A 17,072-nucleotide genomic window follows, 5' to 3' on the forward strand; every position below is an offset into this window, starting at 1 on the left:
GAATACATGGACACAGGGAGGGGAGCATCACACACTGGGGTCTGTTGGGGGTGTTACGGGAGGGACAGCAGGGGGTAGGGAGTTGGGGAGGGATAACATGATGAGAAATGCCAGATATAGGTGATGGGGATGGAGGCAGCAAATCACATTGTGATGTACGTACCTATACAACAGTCCTCCATGTTCTGCACATGTACCTCAGAACCTAAAGTGCAATAACATAAATTTAAAAAACAGATGAACGAGGTTTAATCAAGAGGCTAAAATAGGAGGCACACAAGATAGCCAATAAAATAGGATATGATGAGGGTAATTATGGAACCATGTACAAGACACAGAGCTGGGACAGAGGACAGAATGGTTTGCTGGGAGAGGGGGCGGGGACAGCTCTAAGGAAGGTTTCCTCTGGGCTCTGAGCTGGGTTTGGAAGATGAACAAGTGATCTCATGTTCCCTCCCAGCTCCACCACTCAGTAAGACTCATGATTTTGCTCTTGTTTTAGGGGTAGATGGGACTGGGGAAGGCAGCAGAGGAGTAGTAGTGATTTATATTATCAAGGGCTATTTAAAACCAGAGAGCCAAAAACAAGGATGCCTCCAGGTGGAAAATGGCCCTTAGCATGACAAGCTTATTGTTGAAGATTCCATCAACCAAGGCAGCAGGAGCATGGGCAGGAAGGAAAGGGATAGGGCAGAAACCAGGACAACTTGACTCTCAATAAAGGAGGATCCTCTGGGCAGGGGAGTTCTCCACTGTCAGTGAGGAGGAGCCCATGGTTCAGGAGGCGGAAACGCACAAGGAGACAGGCAGTGCACAGGGTGATAGTAGACTCTGCATCTGCTGGCCACCTGCTACATACCAAGCCCCACACCGGACTGAATCGCCTTCTGGGCTGGACAGGAGCTCACCCATGGGAACCACACTCGTCATCTGTGTTCCTCTTCCCTGCTCAGTCTCATCCATGGCACTATCACCCACCCACCCCAGACCCTGCAGGGTCCCTATAGACTCCGCCTTCTCTCAGCAACAACCATGTGACCATTCCCCTCTGCCCTCCAACCTGTCTCCATCTCCCCACCACACTGCCCACCTGGATTCCCCACCGTGGTCAGCTCCCAGCTTCTGCTCCGCCCACAGGCTGATTCCCCACGGCACCCCTGGCTGAGACGTCCCCATCTGCTCCCACGCCCAGGGCACCAAGCCCAAACTCTCACATGGCCTCAGGGCTCTTACAGTCTGGCCTTAACTTTTTGGTATCATATTTGCTACTTTCTTTCCCCCACACCTGGGTTTTAATCACTTTGAACCAAGTAGTTGCTTTTTCTTGAAAATAGTGTGGTTACCTAATAACTCGGGCACTGTTAGCATAGTGGTAAACAGGGTGAACTCCTGTTCGCAGCACAGTGTCCAGTCCAAGCCCCTCTGTTTATTGGCTGTGTGGATTTGGATAAGTGAAACAGCCCTGTGGGCCTCAGGGAGGCTCTCTCTCATCCCTGCCCACCTTTCTCACATTGTTCTCTCGGCCCTCCCTCTTCTTTTGAACTCCTACACACCCTCTAAGGCCCATTTTGAGATTTTGAGTGTGGCACCTGCTCTGACTGTCCTGGGCAGGTGAGTTCAACCCTTTCCTACATGTCTGTGGTGCTGCTCACTTCACAGCAGCCCTCGGCCCTGGGGGGTGGGGATCTCCCCTCACTCCCCTAAGAACGTGGCCCAGCACCCGGGAGCCACCCCAGGAAGTGTGGGACTCAGTGGATGGGGCTCTTAGAGGGCTGTGGAAATGGCATCTGCTCCCCCACCTGCCTCAGTCTGCTGAGCTCCTGGGGCAACAGCTAGTGTTCCTCTTTCCTGCTTTATGGTTGTTTTGATTTTAAAGGGGCAGTCCACAAAGTCCCAGCAGTCCCAGAGGGGAATTGGCTTTTTCTCTGGGTCATTAGGAAGAGTCTCCTGGAAAGGCTGGGGTTGGACCCTAAGAATATTAAGGCTAGACTGATGCTTGGTTATTCTCATTCTTTCAACCAGTACCCAATGTGCACCTGCTACAGTGACGTCAGGCTCTTGGGCTGTCATGGGACCCATACTGCCACTGTCCCTGCCCCAATATCTGACTTAGTCAGGGTCTTTAGTCACCCGGGTGACTTCTGCTATGAAGAAGAAAAGAATGGGTCTAATTTGGGGAGCAAACACAGCATGGAGGCTCAGGGAGAGGACTGGGAGACTAGGTCTGAACAAGGCTCAGTTTCTTTTAAAGAACAGCTTCCCATTCCCACATCAGAAGAATCAGCTGAACCCCGGGCTGCAGCCCCAGTAGAGCACAGCTCAGCCGTATGCCCACAGGCAGGCAGGGTGGATGGCACCCCTGTCCCACGCCCAAGCAACCGAGCTCCCCAGGAGGGCACACAAGTGGGCATCAGGCACTGCTGCTCGCCCTCCTCATGAACGAGCTTCTCTGAGTGCCAGGCATGCATTTCTCAGGCTAATGCTTCACCCCGTCGTGTTTCCTATGAATGGGAAGTTCCTAAAATTACACAGCAGGGGTAACCTGCTCCACCCCTCCCAGCCAGCTCAGCTTGCATCCTCATTGCCTGGCTTCACCCTCTGCAGGGCTTGCTGGCTAGTTGGCCACAGGCTATGGCTTTGAAAATGTAGTTATTGCCCAGGCAGTGGCTCACACCTGTAATCCCAGCACTTTGGGAGGCCAAGGCAGATGGATCACCAGAGGTCAGGAGTTCGAGACCAGCCTGGCCAACATGGTGAAACCCTGTTTCTACTAAAAATACAAAAATTAGCCAGACGTGGTGGTGCACGCCCCTAATCACAGCTACTCGGAAGGCTGAGGAGGGAGAAACACTTGACCTGGGAGGTGGAAGTTGCAGCGAGCTGAGATCACACCACTGTTCTCCAGGCTGGGCAACAGTGCGAGAAAAAAGAAAAAAAATGTAGTTATTACCCCCGTGGAAAATTACGCCAGTTTCTGAAAAGAGCCAAATACTATTGAATCAACTGTATGCCAATGGCTTTTGAGTAGCTCACTGGAGTCAGATCTCTCCCTGCCCCATCAGTCCCTCTTCCTCCTCTCTGCTGACTGAAGCAGTTTCCAGGTGACTTTAGTGACAGCCTTGAGCCACTGGTTCAGAACCATCTTGCCAGAGGTGGTTTGGCAGAAACTTGACCCTCGGTACTAACAGGGACAGTTTAACCACGTGGAAGGAACCTCAGAGGTATTCCCATTCAGTGCCTCCAGTTTACAGATGAAGAAACTGAGGCTTAGAGGGGCTGCTTTCTGTCCCACAGTCATGTGGCTAGTCAGGGGCACAGGCAGAACTAGAACCCAGGCTGCTGACTTCTGCCCTCCCGTGAGCCCCTCTGGTGACCATCCAACAGTGAGCAGTGTTAATTTTCTGACCCAGAGGAAAGCTTGTTTTCTAAAGAGCTGACCATGTCCCAAGGAGGTGGCCCCCTGAATGACTGAAACCTTCTCATTCCTTACCTAAGGATGTAACACTCTGGGGGAGAGGTGGAGGCCCTTAAAACATTAGATCCACAGGGGAAAGTATTCAAAGGGGTTCCCAGTGGTTATAGGTTGGAAACCACTGATCTAATACAACTCCCTTATTTGAGAGATGAAGAAGCTGAGGTCCAGAGAGGTTAAAAGACCATGTTTAGGTCACACCGCTAGTTATACAAAGTTAGGACCCTCACCTAAGCCTTCCAGACATGCTGTAGGGGGAAGAAAGAATTCTTTACAGGATATTTGGCTGCAAACCCTCATTTTACACAATTTTGTTGACCCAAACTCAGGAAATCCCTCACTAGTCATGGAGATTGTATGAGATAACCTATACCCACAGAGAATTTAAAAGCCTATTGTATTCTAGGATTTCACTGAATCTAAGATATCATCAGTGGTACGATACATTATTGTTTTTTGTACCACTAAGAAAACCTGCTGCCAAGTATAACTGTTAAATACTGTCAGTCATAAGATACATCCCAATTTTAGAGATGTTAAAATGTGAGGGAAAAATGTGTGCATCATGGAACTGAAGAAATCTGCATGGTAGCTGCTCCCATTCTGTTTGCCATAGCCCTGATGGTGTTCTTCCACCTGCTGGAGGTGCCAATGGAGGTACTATGACACTTTGAAGAAATAGCACCTACTAAAGACGCAGAAGTAGCGGAGCAGGCCCAGCCCAGTCTGTGGGATCTAAGACAGGTGGCAGAGAAGGCGGAGGACTTGAGCCCCAGCAGGGGAGTGACATGACTTGAGGGCATCACTGGGGTGGGATCTGGGGACAGAGTCCTGGATTTGCTCTCCGGAGATGTAGGTTTTAATCTCAATTCTGAAACTCTAATGGTGTCATCTTGGGCACATTCTTATTCCCCTCAAGCCTCAATTTCCTCATCTGCACAACAGAGAATATGTGCCCTGCCACCCTGCCCCATATTCACAGAGCTGTTGCCAAGCTCAGAAGAGAAAATGGTAAATACATGTTCACTTGCTCAACGGATGTCTGTGACTGCCCAGAACAGAAAACTAGGAAATGACAGAGTAGGTTGTGTGGAGTCTTCCTGGGGCAGATGGGGAGCTCCTCTCAGTGACAAGGCTCAAGGGGGGCATGGACAGAACCTAGGGCACTTCTCTAGCTTTGAGCATGCCCAGGACCCCTTGAGGAAGCATCCGACATCCATCAAAGGAAAGAGACCCATCCTTAAATGGGGACAGGGAGACTAGCGGGCAGAAGGCCATCTTCCCAGGAGCAGATGGCAGAGAGGGTCAGGAGTCTTGGGGTCCTGTCCCCAAATCCTGGGCAAACACCCTAGTACTCCCCATCTGGTACCCTGAAGATGCTGTGCGTGTGTACATACACATACATTATGCTCTGCTGGGTCTAAGAGTCACAGAAAGAGTTACTTGTCTTCATTGCAAATAGAGCCAGTCAAGCTGAGCCATCCCTGCTATATTTCCCAAGTACACCAGTTTCTAAGGAGGCATCCCCCCATCTGCAAATCAGGAGTGTCCTATCCCTGCCCCCTTCTCAGGACCAAAGGGGAGTCAGACAGTTAGCAAAAAATTTCTCCTCTTGCAGTCCAGGCAGCTCCAGCCTGTCAAGCCCCCTGGCTCTTTGATCATAGAGGCAGTGTGACTGAGTGGGCAGGCCCTGGGCTCGGAACTCTCGTCCTGCCTCTGCCCCTGCCCTCAACTACAGGCAAGACCTTGGACAATTTACCTTTCCTCCATGGGTCTCAGTTTCTTCCTCTGTAGAATAGGGATAAAAAGCCCAGCTGTGCTTCCCCAATCGGCAAACATAAGATTTAAACAAGGGGTGTTGCTCAGTCCCACTGGGGAAGTGGGGCGGGGGGAGGGAAGTGGGGCAGGGGGAGGGAGTGCACTGAGGGGAGAGGAGCCGGGGGTGGCAGGAGTTGGGGAGGTGAAAAGCTGGGAGGTGAAGGGTCTCAGATATGTTGGTCAACCCTGAAACTGCTGTCCTCTCCCCGGCCTCATACGCAATAGGCCACCACAGTAAAAAGCACTGAATTCACAGACCTGGACTCAAAACCTGGCTCTTCAGGTTGCTTATCTTGAACAAGTCTCCTAACCTCTCTCAGCCTCAGTTTCCTCATCTATAAAATTGGATAACCACGCCATTCTCACTGACTGAGCCAGTGCAGGAGAAGACCCTGGCACCCTGTGGGCACTGAATGAATGGTAGCTGCTGAGGCCCCCGCCCGCCCCCTGCTCTAACTCAGTGGTGTCCTGCAGGTCGGGGGAGCAGCCGTCCTGGCCGTGGGCGTCTGGACCCTGGTGGAGAAGAGTGGCTACCTCAGCGTCCTGGCCTCTAGCACCTTTGCCACCTCCGCCTACATCCTCATCTTCGCGGGCGCACTTGTCATGGCCACCGGCTTCCTCGGCTTCGGTACCATCCTCCGGGAGCAGAAGGGCTGCCTCTCCACGGTCAGTGCCTGCCCTGTGCTCTACAGGGAGGGGGAGCCCTGCACCACTCAGTTGGCTTCCCAGCAAGTGAGAGGGGCCCCAGCCCTGGAATGGGAGGGGCTGAGGCTGTGGGAGAGCCAGAGACAGGGTGGCGTCTCCTGTTTACGATGGTCTCCAGGTTCTTAGACCTAAACAAGCAGGGCCATCTGGGTCACTGCAGCAGCAGCTCCTACCCCACACCTCCATGTCCGTCTCCTCCCACTCCCCTTCGGCCCCTTCCTCCCTCTATTTCTTCATCTCCTCTTCTTCCTGCTCCACTCCTTCTCCTTCCTCTACTTACCCTTCCCCTCCTCCCTATCCCTTTTCCTTCTCCTCCTCCTACTTCTCCCCTCTCCCCTTCTCCCTCCTCCCTCATCTTCCTCCTCCTCCTAAATTTTATTATGGCAACTTTCAAAGATATGCACAAATAAAGTGTGCTTTTCATGAAGCTCTGTCTTCCCGTCACCCAGAGCTCAACAGTTACCATCTCAAAGCCAGTCCTGGTTCTGTCCACACCCTCACCTGCCCACTTCCTAACCCCAGGGGATTCTGAAATGGTCCCTGACAGCCTGTCATCTGTCAATGTTTTAGTGTGTACCTCTAAAACTTAAGGACCCTCTTTTAGAAAATATAACATTACCATTATCACACTTCAAAACCATTAACAGTCATTCCTTAATATCACAAAATAACCAGGAATTTCACATCTTCCCAGTTGACCCACAAACCATTGTTGTTTTATTTACGTTTGAGTTAGAATCTAAATTAGGCCCATGTGTTCACATGGGTTGATTTGTCTCCTAAAGTGAAGGCCCCCAGAGTATGGGTTTTAAGCTCTTTTCTAGCAGAGAGCCAGCCACACCACCACCTACTCCTACATGGGGCCTACCGTGAGGATTTCCAGCAGGGCAATGCAGTCGGTCAGCCGAGGCCCTTGAGAGCCATGTGACACATCCCAGATCTGACCAATGTATCTGGATGAAGACATGTGATGTGACTGAGTAAAACTAGGCATGTAGCGCAGCCTGGGGGTGTTCCCTCTGCGTGGCACTGACCAGACCTTATGGGGACCGAGGCTTATGGGGACCAGTACAGTTGGGCCCAGAGAGAGACCCTTCTCCTCTCAGTGTCAGCAAGCCTGTCTGTCCTGGCCGGCTCTGCACCCCTTAGCAAGCAGGGCCTTCAGCTTGGCCTCAGGCTTTAGGCTGAGCCTCTGGCCCTGACACCTGGAGGTCTGCCCATGAGCAGGCTGCTGAGCCTTGTGCTCTTACCTGCCTCCTTCCGTCAGGTCATCTTGCTGAGGGAGGACAAGACTCACCTCTGGACAACCCAAGAAGGAATTCAGAAGCCCTCACCAAGCGCCTTCCTTCTGACCCAGACCATCTGTCCTGGTTCTGTGGAGCCGGTAGAGGCCAGTGGTCCTCCTGCAGCACTGAGAAACAGGCCCTGCATTCCTCCCTGAGCCCAATTAGAACACAAATGACCACCATTCACTAGAGTCACCTCGCTCTATCCTCACTACAGCAACCTGCAAAGTCCCAGTAATCTGAACTCTGTGCGGAGCAAGCACTGTGCTCAACATTCATGCGCATCAACTTACTCAGTCCGCGTCCCGCCCCAAAGAGCAGCAATTTTTTTGAGACAGGGCCTCATTCTGTCACCTAGGCTGGAGTGCAGTGGCACGATTTTGGCTCACTGCAGCCTCCGCCTCCTAGGTTCAAGCAATTCTGTGCCTCAGCCTCCCGAGTAGCTGAGATTATAGGTGCTTGCCACCATGCCCAGCTAACTTTTTTGTATTTTTAGTAGAGACAGGGTTTCACCATGTTGACCCAGTTGGTCTTGAATTCCTGACCTCATGATCCACCTGTCTCAGCTCCCAAAGTGCTGTGATTACAGGTGTGAGCCACTGTGCCCAGCCCAGCAACTCTTGTTATGTGTATGCACAGGAAGGCAACTGTGAGCAGAGGTGGGTGAAGCAATTTGACCAGAGTCATCTGGTGGTTGTGTTCCTTTAGGTGATGGTCAGTAAGGTGTGGCCACAGAGGTCACAGGAGAGGCACAGGACAGCAGAGTTATCAGACTGTTAGGTCCTAGACCTAGCTTGTCCAACCTGTGGCCCATGCAGCCCAGGACGGCTTGGAATGCAGCCCAACACAAATCTGTAAACTTTCTCTAAATGTTACGAGATTTTGGGGGGATTTTTTTTTTTTTTAGCTCATGAGCTATCGTTAGCATGTTTTATGTGTGGCCCAGGGAAGCCAAAAGATCAGACACCCCTGTCCTAGACAGAATCACTGCACACCCCACTGGGCTGGGGGGGGGGGCATCACACAGGAGGTGAGCCAAAGACAAGGGCTCCCCCAAGCAGGCAGGGGACAGACAGTGGGTGAGACCCTTTCACTAAGGGTCATGGTGGAACCATAAGAAAAGGCAGGAGAGTCCACTGGTGCATTTGAATGTCACTGGGTCACAGGGGAGGGTAGCAAGGGGAACTTGTAGCAGTGCCAGCCCTATCACACTGGTGCACCTGGTCACCCCAGCAGGTGCACACAGCCCGCATATAGGGATGTGGAGGCAGCAGGAAAACACGAAGTTTTAAAATGCATGATACACACTGCTGATAAGCAGTATGCGGTCTGCCTCCAAGCCCACGCTTGGACAAACCACACTATTCTGTGTCCAAAGAGGTCATATTCACGCCCATTCTCCAGATGAGGAAACTGGCTGAGATGTAGAGCAAGTAATGGCTGGAACTGGACTGTGTGTTGCAGTCCGTTGGAATCACCTCCAAGAATCTGCTTCCCTGGGGAGGCCAAGCCTGATGGGAAGCAGAGGGACCAGAGGCCAAGGGGGAGGATGCGTGCAGGGCACACCCTGCTCTCCACCTCTGCAGAGGTCTTCATGGAGCGGTAGCTTTTGGAGGTCTGGCCGGTAACAAGGGAGGGCTCCCTGCAGCACCTAGCTCAGAACACTAGGGCAGGAGACAAGGGCATATGGGGGGACCCTAGAAGCCTCAGGCATCCAAGTGCTTCCTTGCTCCCATTATAGTAAGGAAAGAACAGCACACCTGGTTGAGAGCATATTCAGTTTAGAAGGGAACTTGAGGATCAGAGTCCAGTGCTCCATTCAAAGGTTACCGGCTGAAACACATCGGCTGGGTGAGTGGGTGGGTCACCCAGGCATTAGTGGGAGACACTCAGATTTATCAGATTTTTTGGAGAAGAGTGTAATCATAGGAGCTCTTAGCCTTGGCCATCTCAAAGGCCAGATGGGAAGCCTAAGCTTTAGCACCTGACCACACTGTGCTCTCCAAGCCACTGAGCACAGCCTCCCATTCCTCACTTCCTCTTACACCATCCATTCATGAAATCTGTCCTGCCATCCAGGCTGATCCATGAAGAATGAATGTCTTCAGCCTTTGCATCTCAACCTGACTGTCACTTAGTCTGGATGAACTGCCCAGAGGGAACCAAGCCCTGTGCCCGGGGCATGCAGGAGAGATGTGGAGAGTCAGTGAAGGCAGTGAAGGTCAGGGCCTTGTGTTTGCCTAAAGGCTTGCTGCGTACCTCTTGCCATACCCTTCTGCACTTCGGGGCGTCAGCAGTGAGCCTTGTCATCCCTCTGGGGCTTGAGGCATGGCTGGGGCACAGCAACTGTTGGACAGGCTGGTACAAGATTCCCTGCTTCTTTTCAGTTCCACTTTACCCCCTCCTATAGCGACCTGCCTGTGTTCACTCCCAGCCCACACAGAACTGATGATCTCTGTGGTCTAAGTCACTAACAGACACATCAGGGAGGCAACAGCTTGAAACTCTGGTCAGAAAAAAGTGTGCATGCACACACACACACATTCATGCACACACATGCCTATGCACGCACACATGCGCTCAGCCACCAACACAGGACTGTGGAGACAGGCATCTCTGCTGGGGTGCTAGTTTGCTAAACAGCAAACTCCATGGCCAAGAATCTGCTTTCTTTGCTTTCTCTGCCCCTCTGTGAAAGAACCAATGATGGAACCGGCCCAAGAACAGAGCAGGAGGTAAAGCAGGAGATCGTGACTAATCCACATCTGGGCCCAGCAGCCCCTGAAGCATCAAGCACTTGATTGTTTAAACCAAGAACGTTAACCTATTACCTTTCTTGTGCTCACACAGTAGGAATTTTTAAACCCAGGCTCCCATTTAGAGTCCAGTGGTGTGGTTAAGGCAGTGTAAAAGTGCTGTATGGCTCTTAGCAGTTCCTTCTCGGTTTCATTTCATTTTGTCCCCTCCATGTCTAACTTCCATTTAAAATCTTGAATCAGCCGACAGGTGAGGGAAGCTCCAAAGGAGAAGGGCAGTGGGTCTATCACTAGACAAAGCAGTCCCAGAGGAGAGGGAAAGGTGAAAGACCAGGTGTCTGAATGATGTGCATCTATCTTGGATCAGGAGGAGCGGGGGAGGAGTTACCAAGGAATGACCCAGAAGGGGACCGTCCAGCTTCCACTCAGGCACAACGTCTGTCCTGGGACAACCCTTCCTCCTAGCTCATCTGCAGCACCTCAGGGTCACTTTCCCAAGAAGGAAGTGGCCATCGGGGACAGAAATAGCACATCTCTGCTGGTGCCGAAATGATGATCAGCTTGATATTGGAAATCTGCTGAGAAGGAACAGGAATGGGCCTTAAATTATTCACACCAGATCTTGTTTAGCAAAGACTGCATAAGAGAGATAATTCAGGCCATCTGAGCCTAAGGCCAATGACCAGGACAGAGGCTACCTACATCAAAAGAGAGGGATATTTTTAGAGTTTTGAATGGGAGCTCTGAAAACTTTTATATTTTAAGCCAAATGAAGATCATGGTGGATGATTCAGACTAAACTGGGTCTTTATTGGGGATTCTTTTCTATTTAGGGGATGGATTAAAACATAAAAAATTCTAAAAACCAATTTCTGAAAACTAGGGGATCCAGAATTGCCATACCTCCATCAAATAGGCCAAGACTTGGTCAACCAGGGCACTAAGGTCCACAATCAAAGGTGAAAATATCTGGGCTTGGGCTCAGAAGCTGGTTTTCCCGTAGCTTGCCCAGCTTGCTCTGGGACCTGGGGGTAAGTCACTCAGCCTCTGCCTGCCTCCTCGTGTTGCCATTTTATACAGGATGATGTGAGGATAATGAAGTTGTATTTTCAGGTCTTAGGAAGAGAATCACATTATAAAAAGACAGTAAAAATGTAGCTGTAATGAACTTTCATATCACCACTGCCATCACCATGACCAAGCTCCCTGAAGAAGGAACCTAAATAAATAAGGGTTTTTCTAAGCCCTGTGGCTCCTGGGGCCTTGCAACCTGAGCTGGGCCACATCCTCTGAAGTCGCTGGTGCTGGTGGGAAGTTCAGGGTGAGGGGAACTGGACTGTGTCCTCCCTGGCCCGTTTCTTACCTGCAAGTTCTGATGTGTTGTTCCACCAGCCACCCAGCTCCAGGGTGGGCCTTGCCTTGTCTGATGGCTCTTTAACCTTTCAGTCAGCTGCCCCCACCATGCAGTAGAAGGGAGCATTCTACAGCCAAGGCTTGGGGAGCCCCGACCTCTCTCCAGCATAGGTGTTTCCTCATCCACCGTGGCTTATGCAATGCAGGCAGGAAATGGACCAGGTGGCCTTGGAACCCTGGAGGCTCCTTGGGAAGAAGGATGTAGACATCTCTAAGAGCTGGCTGCTCAAGAGACTCATAGGGTCTGTGTGGACATCCACCCATCTCGGGCTGCAGCAGGTGTGCCTGATCACCACAATCCAGCAGCATTTTCTCGATGGGGTGGTTCTACGGCCAATTAGCTTCCACCACCACCTTCCTCCAATTTTCTTTAATGGATGCTCCATATTGCATTGATGGGACTGCCTAATTCAGCAACATCCACAAGTATTTCTAGCACATTCCTGGCATGTCCTGCTCTGCTGGACAGAAGGCAGGGTGAGAAGGAAAAGAGGGAAAAGGGGACTCTGACCCAGTTCTAGGCTTAGAGTCTAATGAGGAACACGAGGCGCCCGTACTAAAAGGCAAAGGGCCATGCAGGTGATTTAAATTTGTATTGGATTTGGTCAGAGGCTCTCACCTCTCTGGGCTTTCCCTAGCTTCCAGGCTGTCCTCTTCCCTCCTTGTCCTTGGGAGCCTTCCGTTTCCACCCATAGCCAGTCTTGTCCTAGAATTAATTACCACTGCTAGGAACCCATCGCCAGCCCTGTCCTGGTGTCCCTGCCACTGCCCCTTGCACAGGTGCCTGCAGGCTATACTGTCTCTCCCACAGCCTGCAAGAAGACAGCCAAAAGGAAAGTCTGGGTCCTTCCAGGGTTCAGGGAGGAAGTGGCAATTGGTCACTTTCCTCATGCCTGAATCCACTGGACACCCGCATCCTCTGAATTCCCTGGGCCGTGTCTGCCTATGGGGGTTTGGCCCTCATTTCCCCCAGCCAGCTGGCCAGGCCCTGCTGCCAACTCTGGGTGCCGCTCCCGCTCAGCCTGTTTAGACTGGGCTCCCAGTAATCCTGGCTTGAAGCCTAGTAGATGCCTGTCTCTGGCTTGCAGTTCTGGAACTGTGTTCTCCCTCTGTGACCCTCTCTGCCCCCCAGAACACACACAGTGTGATCCCCTTAGACCCCCAACATTTGGGCTGGGACACTGAAGGGGCTCATTTTCTTGATGTGCCTCTAGAAGACTTGCTGCCTCCTCAAGACCCAGTTTTTTTTCCCTCCCTGCCTCTTCCAGCTGCTCTCACTCTGCCCACCAGCTCTCTTCACCCCAGCCCTGGCTCCCTTTTCTGCTCCCAGAACCACATGTCAGTGTTGGACATTGGCCAGAGCACACTCTTGAGCCCTCACTGTACAGCTATTCAGGTGGAATGGCTGAATACCAACTGCCGGTGTGGTTGCAGCTGGACGACCCAGGCGTTGAGCCCTGAGCTGGGGCCAGGAGGGGTAGAGGTTACCTCCATCCATGTAACAGTGACAGGAGTGGCTGAAGGCTCCCAAATCCGCATCCTCTCTTCTCAGCACAAACAGGCGGGCAGCTGCACCTCTGAGCTGACTGCAGTTAATGGTTAATTGCCAGAAAACAATTCACCTGAGATCATTGCCGCTGAAACAGCTGGCTTCACTTTTCCCGTTTGGCAGTGGTTCTGAGCTCCCTGCCCCTCCCTCTGGCTTCCTCTGTAATCCTCTCACACACACAGCCAACTGGGAGCCTCGGGCTGGGCTCTCCTCCCTGCAACTTAACCTTGGCAGTGTCTTGGGTTTTCTTTGGCTGTTGCCACCCCGTTCTGAGAATAGGCTAGTACCTCTCTCTCATCCCAGCCTGCCTGGACTGCCTTGACTGTCTGGCTGTGGTTTGGCAGGAAGCTTCACAAACCCTGACTATCTCTATGCAGAATGGTTGGACATACAGAAAAGGAATGCTTCAGTGAAGCTCCCTTCTTTGTGGCAGAATTAATGGAGAAATTTTGAAAGTCCAAATGTCATAAAGTTCTTCAAACTTACCTTAAAGACGGCACCAGCTGATGCTGAGCTGCCCTGCCTCTCATGCCTCAGTGAATCTGCCCCCCAAATCTCTATCTGGGGCTCAGCTTGCCCCCACATGATGTAAGTCCAACGAAACACTCAATTTCTGGCAGGGGGCATGGTGGCTCATGCTTATAACCCTAGCCTTTTGGAGGCCAGGCTGGGAGGATTGCTTGAGGCCAGGAGTTCAAGACCAGCCTGAGCAACATGGTGAGACCCCATCTTACAAAAAAAAAAAACTTTTTTTAATTACCCAGGCATGGTGGTATGCACCTGTACTCCCAGCTACTTAGGAGATAGGATGATCACTTGAGCCCAGGAGTTCAAGGCTACAGTGAGCCGTGATTGTACCACTGCACTCCAGCCAGGGTGGCAAAGTAAGAACCTATCTCAAAAAAAAAAAAAAAAAAAAAAAAGGACTCAATTTTTAATCACTCACCTTAATGTCACAGTGAAATATTTCTGCATATTTCCTGCAATGCCTCATGCTAAAAAAAAAAATTGGTTTGGTTCAGAGAGCGCTTTGCTATTCTAGCTTCACTTTGGATCTATAGTTTTAGAAAGTATCTAATTTTGCTTCTAGTTCAAACTGTTCCATTAAAGAATTAATGGGAAATAAAATCACTTTGGTACAGGGAGAAAGATGAATGTTTGGATCCCATTCTATGCTTAACACGCTACCCTAGTTTGGCATATTTTGAAATGGGATAGTTCTTACTGAGGGCTCTGGGGCAGATGCTACAGGAGCTTTCTTTGGAATTCTCATTATCTGTTTCCATCAGACCAAGCATAGGGGTTCGCTTTTGGAAGGACAGACAGACAGCCCTGGATCTGTAGGGGCAGGCCAGTCATAGAAACCACAGTGGGGCTGGAGATCAGCAGGGAAGGTTCAGGTCACATGAAGGGCACAGGAACCATGAAGGCAGAATGAGGTACAGATCAGAGCCAGGAGGGCAAGCAGGGATCAGCCTCTACACAGGCCCAGGGGCAAGATAAGCAGAGAGGCACCAGAGTCAGAGGGAGGCTCAGAAACAAGGATGCTAGCAATGAGACCATGCTGAGAAACTTCTGGCTCAGGAAGGGATGCATGGAGGCTGTGCCTAAGCTGAGAGTGTTGGTGGCTGAGCAGCCGATAAATAGAACACAGATGGGGTCAGGGCAGGGAATTCCAGGCAGGAGGAACAGTGAGAGCAAAAGGCACAGAGGCTGGAGGCTTTGCTGTGCACGGCTCTCTGTGCACACACAGGAGTGTTTCACAGGCCTGTACAACAGTGACTAGCTTCTGAGGTAAGAAGAGCGGACTGGGCTGAAAAAGTAAAGGGCAGAGGGGGCAGAAACAGGCACTAGAATCCGTGGTCATGAACCCAGGATGGACCACGGGGTGGAGGAGCAGGGAGAAGCAGGCGAAAGATGCTCTTGTGCCATTCTTGACAAAGAGGAAGGCCTGCTGCCTGGGGGAGGGACCACTGGGAACATCTCTTGCCTGCCCCACTGGTGCCCAGGACAGCTAGAAGGGGACTGACCACAAGGCAGTGATGGATGCTTATGCACCAAGGGAGTGCTTCCCTCTATTCCCTCCATCTTGACCTACTCGTGCCTCACCTCTCCTGATACCCTGTCCTTTGCGGGGGAGCATTGACACCCCTGTGTTCACCTGAAGCATACCTAGCCTAAAATGCTGGACCCACCCTAAGCGAGCCCAGTGAGCTCATCTGTCCAGCCCTCCTCCATTAGTGGGGACAGCACCACGCAGCAGGCCTGAGCACAGGTTCTGCAGCTGGAACTCCTGGGGTCTGTTCCTTACTCACCGCGTACTTGCTGTGTGACCTCCAGCAAGCTACTTAGCTTCTTTAGGCTCCTGTCCTCATCTGTGAAGTGAGGCTGATGCTCGTGCCCACGTGGCAATGTGATGAGCAGTGCTTAGTACTCTCCTCCGAGGGTGGATGGGAGAGACATGCTTGCGAGGGGCGCTGGCCTCTGGAGAGCTTGTACACGTGGGCTGTTACTGTTACATGTGGGAACCATGTGCTGGGCTGTGCAGATGAGTAAGGCACTGCCTCTGCCAAGGAAGGGCTGGTTTTTTCTTTTGCTGGAAGGGATGCCCGTCTATTGCTTCCACTACAGAAAACCTGCATGCCCTCTGCTCCTCTACTAAAGTTTTGAGAAGCAAGGCCAGCCCACTCTGAGTTGAGGTATTGCCTCCTAAGCCATGGGCCAGTGATTCTGGGGACTCCCTGAAGAGAATTCTGGGCTGTGTTGGTGGAGTGTGGGCCCTCCCTGGCACAGTGAGCTGGGAAAACAGGACAGCATGAGGTCCAGTGAAATTTAACTACATGGATATATGGGCTATCTGAGAATTTCTTATTGTTGAGTTTTGTATACTAATTCAAAAAACACCAAACCCAACTTAAAGACAGCAAAGAGTATTTCCAGAACCTTCTTCATGCTTCCTAGAGTCAACCCCTTACACAAACCTTATGGCATCACACCCCTCATCAGCTCATTGAGGCAACTGGAAGAATCCACAGCTGCTTCAGAAAACAGATGGTCCCTAAGGAAGCATTCAGAACTCTTGGATATGCCTGGTCTCATGGAATTCCAGCCCCTGGGTACCATGGGGATGTGAGCTGAAGCAATATAGGCTTCCCTGATCCCTCTTTGTGTCGAGGCCAGCAGCCTCCTGCCTCCTGCCCTCCCAGGCAGGTACAGCGCTATGCAAGTCTATCCATGTTTGTTTCCAGCTCCTCAGGAGCTAGGTAACATTCCTTGGGGATGGGTGCAGTGGCTCACACCTGTAATCCCAGCACTTTGGGAGGCCAAGGCAGGCGGATCACCTGAGGTCAGGAGTTCAAGACCAACCTGGCCATCATGGTGTGACCCCATCTCTACTAAAAATACAAAAAATTAACCGAGGGTGGTGGCAGGCACCTGTAATCCCAGCTACTCAGAAGACTGAGGCAGGAGAATCGCTTGAACTCAGGAGGCGGAGGTTGCAGCAGAGATCATGCCATTGCACTCCAGCCTGGGCAACAAGAGTGAAACATAAGCAAATCAAGTCTCAGCATCAGCCTGAGAATCTGAAGGTAAATGTGCGACCCAGGATTTTGCAACCTCGGCACTACTGGCATTTTGGGCCAGATCATTCTTCACTGCAGGAGACTGCCCTGCACCCAGTAGGATGCTTAGCATCCAGGCCTCGACCCTCTAGATACTCCTTTTGCCAGATACCCACTGGGTGCAAAATTGTGCCAGGCTGAGGACCACTGGTGCAAATTTAACTACAGTAACTGTTCTGTGCTACTCTCAGATCAGAAAAAGATGAAGCTACTGTCTCCAGCATGGGGCTGGCATGCTCCAGCTGGCCCTGCTGTCTCATAGGTGTACTCAGTTAGAAAGTATACCCCAGCACCATACCAGGCACGGTGGAGGAGCCAGAAGCAACCTCAGATGTGGTCCCTATTCCCTCGAAGCTCATAGTTCCAGGGGACAGAGTGGTAACACCTGTAGCAAAAGTACTGCTACAGAGCAATGGGGAAAGTTGTGTCTCTTGTCCAGTGATGACCTGC

The 17,072-nt window shown here is 51.5% G+C and overlaps 1 protein-coding gene across 3 annotated transcripts in view; it reads left to right on the forward strand.

Moving 5' to 3' along the window:
* TSPAN11 (tetraspanin 11) overlaps window positions 1–17,072 on the forward strand; it is a 79,902-nt gene that overhangs the window by 42,956 nt on the left and 19,874 nt on the right. For all 3 annotated transcript variants that reach the window (XM_017515255.2, XM_017515253.2, XM_017515254.2), the window contains one exon: window positions 5,765–5,956. In XM_017515255.2, coding sequence (XP_017370744.1) covers window positions 5,765–5,956 — 192 coding nt within the window. The remainder of the gene's footprint in view (window positions 1–5,764; window positions 5,957–17,072) is intronic.

This window comes from Cebus imitator, unplaced genomic scaffold (genome assembly GCF_001604975.1).
Source record: "Cebus imitator isolate Cc_AM_T3 unplaced genomic scaffold, Cebus_imitator-1.0 Scaffold545, whole genome shotgun sequence".
Taxonomy (NCBI): domain Eukaryota; kingdom Metazoa; phylum Chordata; class Mammalia; order Primates; family Cebidae; genus Cebus; species Cebus imitator.